General features: G+C 41.2%; 1 protein-coding gene and 1 pseudogene across 1 annotated transcript; both read left to right on the top strand.

Annotated features, from left to right (window-relative positions):
- The window catches only part of LOC133729273 (potassium transporter 5-like), a 22,340-nt pseudogene extending 13,856 nt beyond the window's left edge, over positions 1-8,484 (top strand).
- A 703-nt stretch (positions 8,485-9,187) lies between these two features.
- Positions 9,188-12,461, top strand: LOC133729264 (uncharacterized). Its single transcript, XM_062156764.1, has 2 exons — positions 9,188-10,246; positions 11,889-12,461. Exons 1-2 carry the CDS (start codon positions 9,188-9,190, stop codon positions 12,459-12,461), a joined length of 1,632 nt encoding a protein of 543 aa, XP_062012748.1.
- The last annotated feature ends 2,648 nt before the right edge of the window (positions 12,462-15,109 follow it).

The following is a 15,109-nucleotide window of genomic DNA, read 5'->3' as shown; positions in this document are numbered from 1 at the left end:
TATGTTTCCTGGAGAGCTAGAATGCCTCGTGGATAGTGCAACTACACATACTATCCTTCGAAATAGACAGCTATTTCTATGGATGACACCATCTCGATCTTCCGTGACTACGATGGCTGGATCATCTCGATTGATCCATGGTCGAGGACCAGCCCAATTTATGTTGCCAAATGGCACGAGTTTAAATGTCACCGAAGCTCTTTATGCTCCTAGGGCAGGAAGAACCCTATTAAGCTTCAAAGATATAAGAGCCAATGGTTTTCATGTGGAAACACATTGTGAGAATGGACAAGAGTTCCTTTGCATCACCTCTAATGACTACGGACATAAACGAGTCTTAGAGAAACTTATGTGTCGCTCTAGTGGGTTGTACGCAACCACTATTCGAGTCATTGAATCCAACCATGTCATGAGAGATGATTTATGGGATTCCGACACATATAGGCTTTGGCACGACCGTTTGGGACACCCAGGTCGTGACATGATGATCCGTATATTAAAGACTTCACACGGACATCCCTTTTTCAGAACGAAAGGAAGTAAAACTCAAAATTTGGATCAAGGAGGAGCACCTGCGCCTCACGGCGCCTTCCCCTTTCAAGTCCGGCCACCACTAGCCGGCGCCGCCATCCCCCTGCGGCTCAAGGGTGGCTTTGACGCCCCCTCTGCTCCTCTGACTCGAATTTCTACTTCTAAAGTCCATTGTGACTTCATGGCTCAACCAAACTCCTCATTGGTTGTTTCTAAAGCCCATCATTCGTTCTGCAAAGCCTGCTCTTTAGCAAAGTTAGGATCGAGACCATCCTATGCAAAGGACACCAAAGAAAATATACCATTCTTGCAAAGAATCCAAGGTGATATTTGTGGACCTATTCAACCATCATGCGGACCATTTCGATATTTTATGGTATTGGTTGATGCATCGACACGCTGGTCACATGTCATGCTATTGTCCACAAGGAACGCTGCATTTGCTAAACTCCTAGCACAAATAATTAAGTTAAGGGCTCACCACCCTGATCATCCTATTAGGTCTATAAGATTAGACAATGCTGGAGAGTTTACATCAAAGACTTTTGATGATTATTGCATGTCCATTGGGATTGATGTTGAACATCCTGTTCCTCATGTTCATACCCAAAATGGTCTCGCAGAAGCCACCATTAAACGACTACAAATGGTTGCTCGAGCATTGGTGATGCGCACCAATCTCCCTATTTCTGCTTGGGGCTATGCAATATTGCATGCAGCTGTGCTTATTCGTCTGAGGCCTACTGCCACTCAACCCTTTTCTGCGTCCCAGATGGTGACTGGGTATGAGCCCAATGTCTCACACTTACGCATATTTGGGTGCGCAGTTTATGTGCCAATTGCGCCTCCACAGCGCACCAAAATGGGTCCTCAACGACGATTAGGCGTTTACGTTGGTTATGATTCTCCAACGATTATCCGCTACATAGAACCCTTGACAGGCGATCTCTTTACCGCTAGATTTGCGGATTGTCACTTCGATGAGACAGTCTTCCCGTCGTTAGGGGGAGATAAGAACATCAATGTTCAACAGGAACGACAGGAATTGTCGTGGTCTGTCCCCACTCTGTCTCATCTTGATCCCCGAACCGCACAGTCCGAAATTGAAGTGCGGAGAATCCTCGATCTTCAGAACGTAGCAGAATCGATGCCTGATGCGTTTTCTGATATCGCTAAAGTGACGAGATCACACATACCTGCTGCAAACGTGCCTGCAAGGATTGATGTCCCTAAAAGTAGAGGACATGACGCCAACTCAAGAATGCATGAGCATGGCGCCAACGTCCCATCTCTAAATGATGGTGACGTTATGGCTAGGCCCACGGCTCCCGCCAGGAAGCGCGGGAGGCCCATAGGTTCGATGGATTCTCGATGGATTCTCGCCCAAGAAAGAAAGCGAGTTTGGCACAAAATAATCCATTAATCATCGATATAAATAATCCATCTCATGAGAATATTCCGGATTATGGTTATGTCCAAGAGACATCATTGGGGGACGCTCCAATGTCAGAACCAACTCCAGAGAATAGAGAGATCTCCATAAATTACACTAGTGTACATGAGATGATGGATAGAAATTCTATGGCGATTGATGATGCATTTGCATATCATATTGCGAAAGGGATTATAGAATATGATGATATCGAACCTCGCTCTGTTGAAGAATGTCAACGAAGAGCAGATTGGCCTAAATGGAAAGATGCGATCCAGGTTGAATTGGATTCACTAACAAAGAGACAGGTATTTGGGCCTGTAACGCAGACACCCCCAAGTGTAAAGCCTGTTGGCCATAAATGGGTTTTTGTTAGAAAGCGTAATGAGAAAAATGAGGTGGTAAGATATAAAGCCCGCCTTGTGGCGCAAGGTTTCTCACAACGCCCTGGAATCGACTACGAGGAGACATATTCTCCCGTAATGGACGTTATAACGTTCCGCTACCTTGTCAGTTTGGTAGTTTCCGAAAAACTTGACATGCAGCTTATGGATGTGGTTACAGCATATCTCTATGGGGATCTAGATTCAGAGATATATATGAAGGTTCCAGATGGACTTCAATTACCCAAATCAAGTGGCTCTAAACCACGGAGCGCGTTTTCAATAAGATTAAAACGCTCACTATATGGATTAAAACAATCTGGACGGATGTGGTATAACCGTCTAAGTGACTACTTGATTGGTAAGGGATATATTAACAATGAAATATGCCCATGCGTGTTCATTAAAAGAACAAGTTCCGGATTTGCAATCGTAGCAGTTTATGTCGATGACATGAACCTAATTGGAACTCTAGATGAGTTAAAGGAAACTGCTAATTACTTGAAATCCGAATTTGAGATGAAAGATCTTGGGAAAACACGGTTTTGTCTCGGTTTAGAACTCGAGCACCGTAGTGATGGGATTTTGATCCATCAGTCTGCATATACTCAGAAGGTCCTAAGGCGCTTTAATGAAGATAAAGCGAAGCCTGCGAGTACTCCCATGATCGGCCGTAGTCTTGAGCCCGGAAAAGATCCGTTTCGTCCAAGGGATGAGGACGAAGAACCCTTAGAGGCCGAAGTGCCCTATTTGAGTGCAATAGGCACATTATTGTACTTAGCTCAATGCACAAGACCGGATATCTCATTCGCAGTGAACTTGTTAGCTCGACACAGCTCTGCGCCAACACGCCGCCATTTGATTGGTGTAAAACCATCTTTCAATACCTAAGAGGTACGATTGATATGGGCCTATTCTATCCCTACAGAGAGAAAAGGAATGACGGAAAATTGGGATAGGACCCCAAAAGGCAAAACGCCCCCGTCCATGGAATGGCCGCCGGCCATGTTACCGCCGCCGGCGCCGCCGCCGCTCATGGTGGCCGGCGTCCTCCTATCTCCCTCCATCAAAACGACAATGATGTCTTGATGGGTTTTGCTGATGCAGGGTACCTCTCTGACCCTCACAAAGGTCGCTCCCAAACAGGTTATGTCTTTACCATGGGAAGCACTGCGATATCTTGGAGGTCTACGAAACAGACCCTTGTTGCTACTTCCTCAAATCATGCAGAGATTATTGCTCTACATGAAGCTGTACGTGAATGTGTATGGCTAAGGTCTGTAATTCGACACATTCAAGGAAGTTGTGGTTTGAAGTCTACCACAGATGAACCTACATGCATTTATGAGGATAATGCAGCTTGTATTGAACAAATGAAGTTAGGTTTCATCAAGGGCGACAACACCAAGCATATATCGCCTAAGTTCTTTTATAATCAGCAACAACAATCACTTCTAAAGATTGAAGTGAATCAAATCCGATCAGAGGATAATATAGCAGACTTATTCACTAAGTCGTTACCTAAATCCACCTTCGAGAAACATGTGAAGAGTATCGGATTAAGAAGGTTATCCGAACTCCCATGATTGTAGCAATCAGGGGGAGATTTCGACATCAGGGGGAGTTACTCAGTCTCGAAGGATCAAGGACGTGTTGCACTCTTTTCTCCTCCTCGAGTTCATTTTTATCCCACAGGGTTTTTCACTTGAGCAAGGTTTTTAACGAGGCAACGGATGAAGCGTCACCACCAAGTTTAATTGAGCGGCACAAGGGGGAGTGTTGAAGGATATTGACACTTAGTGTGCCTAGTCAAACTAGGATAAGTTCTATAGTTGTAATAGGAGAGGTTTCCTACTCCAAGTTAGATAAGGAATCCTTGTACTCTTAGATTATGCACTTGTAATCCCTATATATAGGGCTCCTATTCTCTATAATGAAATACACTTCTCTCATCAATCTCTCTCAATACCAATATACTTAAACAGTACTTCGTTTTTGAGGGAAAATAATTTAATTAAAAAAAAACATATATCGCAAATCATTTAGCTTAACAAATCAAGAATCCAATCCCAATTATCAATCCATTTTGTAGGAGGGACATTTGCACTGTACTCTCTCTTATGTCGACACGCGAAGATTAGTTTGATTCCGAGCCAGCAAGAAGAGGATTCCGATGTTTCAAATTTCAAACTTGAAGTTCCTAGAAGACGTCTAAAAATGGCATCAACGCTTAAATCTGCACTGGAGAACAGTCACTTTGCCAAAGTCTTCTTACTCTTTGCCACAATGCTTGGCACTTCCATGGTCATTGGCGATGGTGTCCTCACTCCTTGCATCTCAGGTTCATAAATTGTGACCTCCAATGTGCTTAATATTGATTATGAAATCCAGTACTTATTAAGTTGTTGGCATTTGAAATTGTACACATTGAGTAGACGCTAATAGTTTTACCTCTGGATGCTATGTACATCATGGTTTTGGTACGTAAGTTACCTGCAAGAACTTAATCTTTATATAGGTTTTATGTACCAGCATAAAAACTTGCAGAAGATAATATGTATTGATCAAGAACTAAAAAGAAAACATTGTTGAACTAATTAAGTATATATACCTGTGCTTACAATTTAGGTATAAGGATTGAATATATTTGGAACAATTGCCCGCAATATAATACGTGAGCACCTTTCTGTAACTAAAGAGGTGGATGTACTCTTCATATTAAACTTAGATCTATGTTTAAATATGAACTTAATTAAAGAATATTCAAGTTCCATCTCTTATTCTCAAAATGTTTCAATTGTCCTTGTTTTAACAACTTTTGTAATCAAATGATGAACAGTTCTATCAGCTGTGGTTGGCATCAAGGGAGCTACGTCTGCAATGACAGAAGGTACCATAAGTATTAATTTCTTGAAGGAATTATTCAACTAAAAAGTTACTGCGCTAAGAATTCAGCTACGCACACACAATGGAGGAATATAATTTCTTGAACTGAACAATTCTCAACTAGAAAGTTATTACTAAGAATTTAGCTTAATATATATAATGGAGGAATATAAGCTTCAAGTGGGAAAATGCATATATCTACGTATCTCTCGAGCGTTCAGATGCTTAACCTTTGTTTTTTTTGGCTTAGTTCAGAACTAAGGGATCCTTATAATTAATCATATATGCAGATTGAATGATTTTCACTTCTTTTTTTCTGTTGACAAAATTTTAATTGAATCTTTTTCAAAGTTGTTGATGCAAAATTTCGTTTGTATCAAGTCAACAGGGTTCCGTTGAAATCCGAGGTGGGGTAGAGGGGTAGGATCTTGGATGTGGGGTTTATCTTCTCTCCATAGGGTTGACTGATCGATTCAACATAGTGCTGGCCTATCAGGCTCTGATGATCCAATCAGAAAGTGAGAAGGAGGGGAAGTTTTTTTTGAGATTTCCTCAAGTGATCAAAAACCACCCCGAATAAAGGAAGAGTCCTTCTTTTTATAGGGCTTGGAGGTGGTTGAGGTACACTGTTGGAGTATGGGCTTGGCCCCGAAAATAAGGGTGTCAGCTCCTTTCTTTTGACATGCCAGCAGCATGGGTTTGGTCGAGTGGGTGGCAGAGTGGGTGACAGATGTCACCATTTTGTGGTCTCCTCTAATCGCATCATCTTCAACCCACGTTTATGGCCATGCTGGTCATGGGATTGTGACATTTGTCCAATTAGGTGAGATTTGCTCCTAGATTTGAGTAAATCAAGCCCTTGTGGTTGGTGAGCAATCTCATGTTGAGGGAGGCTCTGGCAGCCCAGCTGAGCAGCTAGCGCTGGTCGATCATGACATTGCAGGCTTGGGTGATGATCGAGCTATATGATTGACCTTCCAGTTCTAAGACCCATGGCATTCGAGTAACGAAGGTTAAGAGTTGAGGCTGAGATTTATTTAGTTGTAATGTATGATTGAATATTTTCGTTCGACATTTATTATTTTGTTGTCGTTGAAAAGTCAGAATCCCTCGTGGATACTTTGACTTTTCAACGCATCTTACGTGTACAAGGTTTGAAAAGTCATAGACATTACCCTGTCCAAATTCCGACACGAACAAAAGTATGCAGATATGATTGTGTGGATATCGGTACCCATCTTGATAGTCCTTTTCATGATCCAAAGATTTGGAACTGACAAAGTCGTCTACAGTTTTGCTCCAATACTTTGTATTTGGTTTCTATTCATGGGTGTCATCGATCGGCATGTACAATTTCATCAAATTTGATCCAATGGTTATCAAAGCCATAAATCCACGATACATAGTGGATTACTTCATACGGAACAAGAAAGAAGCTTGGATCTCCCTTGGTGGCGTTATTCTATGCATAACAGGTTCAAATTTTACTTTCCGTTCATATCACGGAATATTAAGTTAATACAATGTTGAAGATATTAGAAAATGAAAAATAAATAAAAATTTAACTGTTACTTTCACACAAAAAAAAAAAAAATATATATATATATATATATATATATATATATATATATGCAGGAGCTGAAGCTCTGTTTGCTGATGTTGGCCACTTTACTGTTCGATCCATATAAATTAGTACATGCGCGATTGTTTACCCATCTGTAGTGTTGGCTTACATTGGGCAAGCCTCTTTTCTTCGCAAGCATGCCGATCTTGTTGCTGATACCTTCTTCAAGTCTATACCAAGTAAACTACATATTTTTATACTTTAATTAATCTATGCACATATTGCCTTAATTTCATATTTTCTTTTTGTATGTCTAAACCATGAAATTGTTATGTATAATTGTGCTGCAGGACCTCTATATTGGCCTATGTTTGTTGTTGCTGTATTAGCATCAATAATAGCAAGTCAATCCCTGATTTCTGCGACCTTTTCCATAATTCAACAATCTCTGTCATTAGGGTGTTTCCCTCGTGTGAAAGTCGTGCACACATCATCAAAGTATGAAGGACAAGTTTATATTCCGGAGGTCAACTTCATTCTTATGTTGGCCTGTGTAGGGGTCACCTTGGCTTTTAGGACCACCACAAAGATTGGAAATGCACTAGGTAAGCCAGAATTTGTATCCTCGCCCATTGAGTTTTGGGATTTTATCCTTCTTCTCTAGTTTTGTAATTGATACGAAATTCAAAAGGTTGAAGTTAAAACTAATGATGGATTAATTTTCCACATACAGGTATAGCAGTGGTGTTTGTAATGACACTAACTTCATCATTCCTCGTGCTAATTATGATAAGGATATGGAAAACCCACATACTTCTCATTATCTCATATGTTCTAATATTATTGGAAGTATGGAGCTTCTGTATTTAAGTTCAGTCCTTTACAAGTTTGACCAAGGGGGATATCTTCCAGTCGCCTTTGCCACTCTAATGATGGCTATAATGTTTGTTTGGAATGATGTTTATCGAAGAAAGTACTACTATGAGGTTGAACATAAAATATCTCCTCAAAAGTTCAAGCAGATTGCTGATGATAGAAAATTTTGTCATATCCCTGGCCTCGCCATATTCTACTCGGAACTTGTTCATGGCATCCCACCCATTTTCAATCACTACTTAGCCAACGTGCCTGCATTGCACTCAGTCCTTGTTTTTGTCCCCATCAGACATTTACCCATAAGCAAGGTTCCGATGGAAGAGCGTCTCCTCTTCCGCCGAGTAGAGCCCAAGGAGCTTAATGTATTTCGATGTGTTGCGAGGTACGGGTATACAGATCTCTACAATGTGCAAGAACCCTTTGAAGAATTGTTGGTAAAAAAGTTGAAAGAGTTCTTGAAAGATGATTGTTTCATACCCCAACAAACAAGTACTAATGGAGAGGTGTTTGAAAAGCAAGAAGAATTAAATGATGGATTGGTTGACAACGAGAATGAATTTGTTGACATACAACAAGAAGAACTGATGGAGGCTGAGGTTGAACTTGAAGCAATAGATAAAGCATGGAGTTCAGGGGTTATTCACCTCATTGGTGAAAATGAAGTCATAGCTGCCAAAGGATCTGGTATAGCCAAAAGAATTTTGATTGATTATGCTTACAATTTTTTGAAGAGAAATTTGAGGCAGAGAGGCGAATTGTTTGAAATTCCTCGCAAGCGCTTGCTAAAAGTGGGTATGACCTATGAACTTTAGGATAGAAACTAGTTAGAAAGGCCCGCGCGATGCTGCGGGTCTTTTAGGTGTGATAATAATTGGTGTATTGTTGCAAAAATACTGAATGAGAAAACAAAGAAGAATAGCAAAAAAGCTTTTATGCACATTGATCAGTAGATGCAAAATGTCTTCTGGTTTGGTTGATTGTTTTTCAGGGACCATTAGCATTACAAAAAACATAGAGAATGGTCCTGACAACCGCTGCTTATATGTACACAGCATGACATTATTTTTCAAGGACCGTTAGCATTACAAAAAACATAGAGAAGGTACTTATCACAAAAAGTTACACTACATGACAAAAAGCATAAGAAAAAGGGTTGCAGAGCAGAAGTGGCTAGGTAAGGTCTTCTGTGTCAGATTGAACCAATGTATTTGTGTTGGTCTGATCTGATGGTGTTGCTTTATCTTCAAAGTTGTCAGTGAAATATACAGAGCACTGTGAAGGTTATATATAAAAGATTGGGTCATTAACTAAGGAATGGCTGGTCAGGGGTCTTGTATGGTTATTTTGGCACCCTCCTCTCTCTTTTGACAAGTACTAGAACATCGTGTTCAAATCAATCTTCCTTGCGTCTAAGCACCACAAGATGATCAAGATTCATTCTATTTGATCAATACCAAGAATTCTAGCATTAGTTTGAGATGGATCGGCCAAGTTTGGGTGACTTCAATAATTGAGATGGATCGGCCAAGTTTGGGTCTTGACTTTCTTGAGGGAAGGTCTGACCATGGCGCTTCTAACCCTCCACCTACTCAGCCTGCAACTTTGGTCAAAACTTTTGCTTCTGTCCTGTCGGCGTCGGTTGAGACGCAAGTTAACCTTTTTCAGCTCCCTCAACCTACCCGTCGAGGAGATGTTACCTTTGTGAAAATCAATGAAGCTTTGTACCAGGAGCAGGTAGGTCGTCTCCTCCTTCGCAAAGGCTCCAAGCCCATGACGACGGAAATTCTTAAAAAGTCCCTTCAATCTTTATGGAATCCATCCTCTCCCTGGCGTCTTGTACCTCTTGGAAAGGGATATTTTGACATTCACTTTAATTCTGAAATGGACATGAGAAGAATATGGGGTGGTGGTACTTGCACGTTGGAGTCTGGAATCCTTCGCCTTACTCAGTGGAAGCCGGACTTCAAACCTGGTCAGGAATTGCCTCAAACGCACGCTCAGGTGTGGATTCAAATCTCTGGACTCAGTCAAGAATATTGGCATCCCCAACTTATTATGGAGATTGCAATGGGTGTGGGAACGCCGTTGCAATTGGATCACCATATAAAGGAAAGGTCATTTGGTTATTATGCTCGGGTTTTGGTGGACATAGATCTACTGGGACATCTTCCTACTTCTATCATGGTGGAGCAGGAGAATCATTGCTTTTTAGTTGGGATTGTGTACGAGAGGCTTCCGCCAAAGTGTACTCACTGTGGGTTGGTTGGGCATTCCATTGATAAGTGCCGTCAAATTTCAGGGCCAAAAGTTCAGCAATCTAGACATCTCCAGATTAATATGCCTGTCAGACGGGAATATCGTGCCAAACTACCGAATCAAAGGTCAATGGAGAACTCGTTGGACTCCCCTGCCCAGCCTCAACCTTCAGAGGTGGTTTCTGATGCAACTATTAATGTTATTTCAGGGGTGGTCTCTCAAAACCTGGTTGCTCATAGCGGTACTAATGAATTTTTTGAGGATCCGGTTGGTATCACGGTCGCATCCGATGGTGTAGAAATTTTGGTGGCGAAGGAGGTTGGTGGTGATCATGATGTTGTTATCGCTGGTCCTTCTAAGATTGTGTAAACACGAAAAATCCTGCAACGAATGAAAGAAGGACACGTGTACAAAATAATATATTTTTATTAATGAATTTGCGGGTTACAATCTCTGTAGATGCTCTTTCACAAGATTCTCCTCTGATTCGATCTCTGACGTTGATTTAATCCAAGGGTGGCGAGCACTTGATCTTGAATCAAACGGTTGCAATGTGGACTTCCTGCTATGTTGACGATTTGAGGAAGATGATTGACCAAGGGCTGTAGAAGCTTGATCTTGATCGGATTTAGGCCACGAGTGGTGTCACGTGGTGAGTGTTCTTCGGCTTTGGTAGGGGATGAACCAGCACGTGTGTTTGGTGCTTTGTTGATTCTCCACGAGATTGATGAAGAACTTGGCAGAAGTTTTGCTTTGTTGACGACTTGAAGACGACGGATGATCAAGGGCTGTAGAGGCTTGAACTTGATCAGATTTGAACCACGAGCGGTGTCACGTGGCGAGTATGGCTTTTGATGGTGGATGAATCAGCACGTGTGTTTGGTGCTTGTTGATCCTCCACGTGTTTGACGACTTCTGAGCTTGTAGGTGATTTCCCCTGCTTGTCTGAAGTCAGCGAGGTGAAGAGACCGGCTATTTGGCAGCTTGATGGTTCTTCACGAACTTGGGAGACTTCTGAGCTTTGGAGAGGTTTCTTCCGTCTGCTTGCGTCCCTCTATCTGTCGTCGTCCTCGATGGTGTACTTGACTCAAGGGCGATTGACGCTTGATCTTGAGTCGTATGATGGCCACGAGGGTTGACACGTGACGAGTGCTTTGGCTTGAGGTTGGTGATGAACCGGCTATTTGGCAGCTTGAAGGCTCTTCACGTGCTTGAGGACTTATGAACTTTGGGAGTGATTTTTCTCTCCTTCCGCTGAAGTCCTTCTCTTGATTTGAGAGGGGCTATTTATAGTGTCAGCGCCTCTCTCAATTTGGAATGCCTTGATGACACGTAATTAATTGTATTTTCCTTAATTACGTAATCAAATCAATCAGCCCTAATTAATTGATTTAATCACGATTATTAAGGAATTATCCAATCAATTTGATGGCTGATTTTAATTGTATTTCATTAATAGCATAATCAAATCAATCAGCTTTAATTAACTGATTTAATCATGACTATTAAGGAATTAGCCAATTAATTTGATGGCTGATTTTAATTATATTTCATTAATAGCATAATCAAATCAATCAGCTTTAATTAACTGATTTAATCATGACTATTAAGGAATTAGCCAATTAGTTTGATGGCTGATTTTAATCTTGATTATCAATTTAAATAAATTGATATCTAATCAGCAGACGAGATTTAATGCTTGATTTTATTCGGAATCAATTAATTTGATTGATCCGCTTTAATATCAATTGATTTAGCCGGAGCAAATTCATTTATTGCCGTCGAGCCTTTCATGTATCGCCAACTGTCATTCTCTGAGTCTGCGTGATTTTGCTGACTCTCAAGCCATGTGGACAATTTGCGGGACCCACATGCTGACTAAATTTGTTCGGTCATAATTTCAAGTGGTGACCGAATTATTTAATGAATTTTATTTTCATTAAATTTTTGGTGTCTACAGATTGTTTATGATAGCTCTGGGATTGCTGATGCTTCTATCCCAGCAGTTCCTAGACATTCTGAGGGTTCTCCAATTGCTTTGGTTGGGAATGAGGTTGACCTTACTAGGTGCATTACTCCTTCTAATGATATTCAAGATGCTCCTAGTCCAGTGGTTCAGGTTGTTAATGAAATTTTTGAGGAGGCTGCTCTTCATCATATTCACCAAATTGCTGATATTGTAATGAATGAGACTGAGGTTCTATCTGTAGGTGCAGTTAATCATGAGGTTAACACAGTTCATGATGGTGTGGGGGGTTCTCCTTCAAAATCATGGTCCACAATTTTCTCGGAGGAGCGGGCTGCTTCAGCTATTGAGTCGTTCCCCCCTGGTTATGGACCACTGGATTCACGTTCGGCTGTTGAAATTGATGTTGTTGCAAGATTTGTTAATGGGGAGGATATTGCTGGTTTCCTTCCCGTTCTCACCATTTCTCAAAAGAAACAGTTGCGTAGGGAGCAAAAGCGGATTGCTAGCGCTCGTTCTGAGCCATACCCTTCTCGGGTTAGACAAAAGCCTAAGAAACTGCAATGAAGGTTCTCTACTGGAACTTACGGGGTATTGGAAACTTGGATACTCGCTCCGTATTGGCTAATATTTGTCATCAACATAAGCCTGACTTTGTTTATATTTCTGAACCCATGGTGGCTTTTGACTCTATTTCTGCAGCATACTGGGCCTCTCTCAATCTTCGTTTAGTTTCTCTAAATAATCGAGGTGATCTAATTCCTAATATATGGCTTTTCTCTTCAATGCACTGTAGTTTTCCGGTGACTGTCGTTTCTTCTACTTGGCAGCATATTACTGTGCAGGTTTCTTTTGAAGCCGCTACTAGCCAGTTTTCCTTTGTTTATGCTTCTACTTCTATTGTGAAACGAAGAGAGCTTTGGAGCGAGCTGTTGGATTTTCGTTCTCGAACACAAGTTCCTTGGATGTGTATTGGTGATTTCAATACTGTCCTTGGTGCTCATGAACAATCTGGGGGTAATCTACCAAATAGACTTTCTTGTCAAGAATTTCAAAATTCTACTGCTCTATGTGATTTCACCCATGTTGACTCTGCTGGAGCTTTTTTCACTTGGTCAAATGGAAGGGTTTTTGGTCATATTGAAAAGCGTCTTGACAGATCGATGTGTGATGATCGTTGGTTGGAAGCATGGCCTTTTACCAGTTGTCTTACTCTCCCACGGATGGTTTCTGATCACAATGGTCTTCTCTTCACGGCTAATAAGTCTATGCTAAACGGTCCAAAGCCATTCCGCTTTCAGACACTGTGGACTCTTCATTCTGGCTTTAAAGAGTTGGTTGCTCATTGCTGGCGTAACTCACAAGCTGTGGGCTGTCCTATGTTTGTTACTCTTCAAAAACTGAAGGATCTCAAGCATTGTCTTAAGAATTGGAACAATCCAGTGTTCGGCAATGTTCATGTAATGTTGGAGGATGCCCGCAGCCGTCTAACTTTGGTTCAACAAGAAATCTCTAGTAATGGGATTATTAATTTGCAGCGATTAGAGGAGGAGTCCATGGCCAAGAAAGCCGTTCTTGATGGGGTAAAAATGCAAGAGGCTTTTTGGCGGGATCGAGCTCGTGTCAAGTGGTTAACGGAGGGGGATCGTTGTACTGCTTTCTTTCACAATTTTGCATGGGTAAGGGCAGCTAATTCTCGAGTTAATAGTCTCAAGGTTGGGATGTGACCCTATTGGAGCCCACTGAGATTGCTAATCATGTGGCAAATTTTTACCAATCTCTCTACAATTATGATCATACTTCAGAGGGTTTGAATTCGGCCTGTTCTACTATTCCTAATTTAGTTTCTTCTGAGGAGAATGAGACACTTTTTTCTCTTCCTTCTGCAGACGAAATTAAGCGGGCAGTCTTCTCCATGAATCCTTCAAGTGCTCCAGGCCCGGATGGTTTTCCTGGGTTCTTTTTTCAATTTTGTTGGGACATTGTGGGAGATGATGTTGTTGCTTTTGTCAAGGATTTCTTCTCTAAAAATTGGCTTTATCCTAATGCTAACAGCAATTTCATTATTCTAATTCCCAAAGTAGATGGAGTTGACCGGATTACTCAATTTAGGCCTATTGCTTTGGCTAATTTTCTCTTTAAGATTATCCCAAAACTCCTGGCTTCTAGACTAGGCCCTATTGCCTCTAGAATTATTTCTCCTCAGCAAGCTGTCTTTCTTCCGGGTCGTCATATTTCAGATTGTATTGGCTTGGTTTCTGAGGGGTTTAATCTCTTGGACCGGAAGATCTTTGGTGGCAATGTTGGAATCAAAGTGGACATTGCAAAGGCTTTTGATACTTTAAACTGGGATTTTTTTATGTCAGTTCTTTTGAGGTTTGGCTTCTCTAGTGTCTTCGTCGACTGGGTCCGTACTATACTTCACTCTGCTCGGTTATCAGTTCTTGTTAATGGTTCTCCTCATGGTTTCTTCTCCTGTTCTCGAGGAGTGCGACAAGGTGATCCGCTTTCACCATTGCTTTTTTGCTTAGCTGAGGAAGCATTAAGTCGTGGTATCTATGATCTTTTTGCCACTGGCAAAATTAAATATATGTCTACTCCACGTGACTGTGAGCCTCTTACCCATGTGCTCTATGCAGATGATCTTTTCATTTTTTTGTCGTGGAGACTCTCGGTCCCTTCGTAACTTGCGAGCTTTTCTCACTCACTATGGGAATGCTTCAGGTCAGTTTGTCAATGAGGATAAAAGTACTTTCTATCTTGGTGCTCCTGCATTTCATCGCAGAGGTTCAGTGGAGCAGATTTTGAATTTCAAATATGCGGTTGCTCCTTTTATTTATCTGGGTGTGCCAATATTTAAAGGTAAACCTCGTCGGACCCACCTTCAAGCTATTGTTGATAGGGCCAAGTCTAAATTGGAAGGTTGGAAAGGGAAATTGCTTTCTATGGCTGGAAGAGTTCAATTAGTCCAATCTGTGTTCCAAAGCATGCTTCTTCACAGCTTTTTGTAAGCAAATTTGATGAACCCGACATTGTATAGAACCTAAGTATATATTCATATATGATTTATTTTTGAATTCAAATGTCAAGTATAAGTTAAGGACTTAAGAAAATCATTTTGGTCCAACTTATCACATCTGTTAGAATTTGAAGTTCATAAATACAGTTATGACTCATGAGAGTTTATCTGGTTTTTTGAAAAAGCAGTTAAGATG

Source organism: Rosa rugosa, chromosome 1 (assembly GCF_958449725.1).
Source record: "Rosa rugosa chromosome 1, drRosRugo1.1, whole genome shotgun sequence".
In the NCBI taxonomy this organism is placed as follows: domain Eukaryota; kingdom Viridiplantae; phylum Streptophyta; class Magnoliopsida; order Rosales; family Rosaceae; genus Rosa; species Rosa rugosa.
Note: the sequence above shows the minus strand (reverse complement) of the source record. Positions and strands in the feature narration are given on the sequence as shown.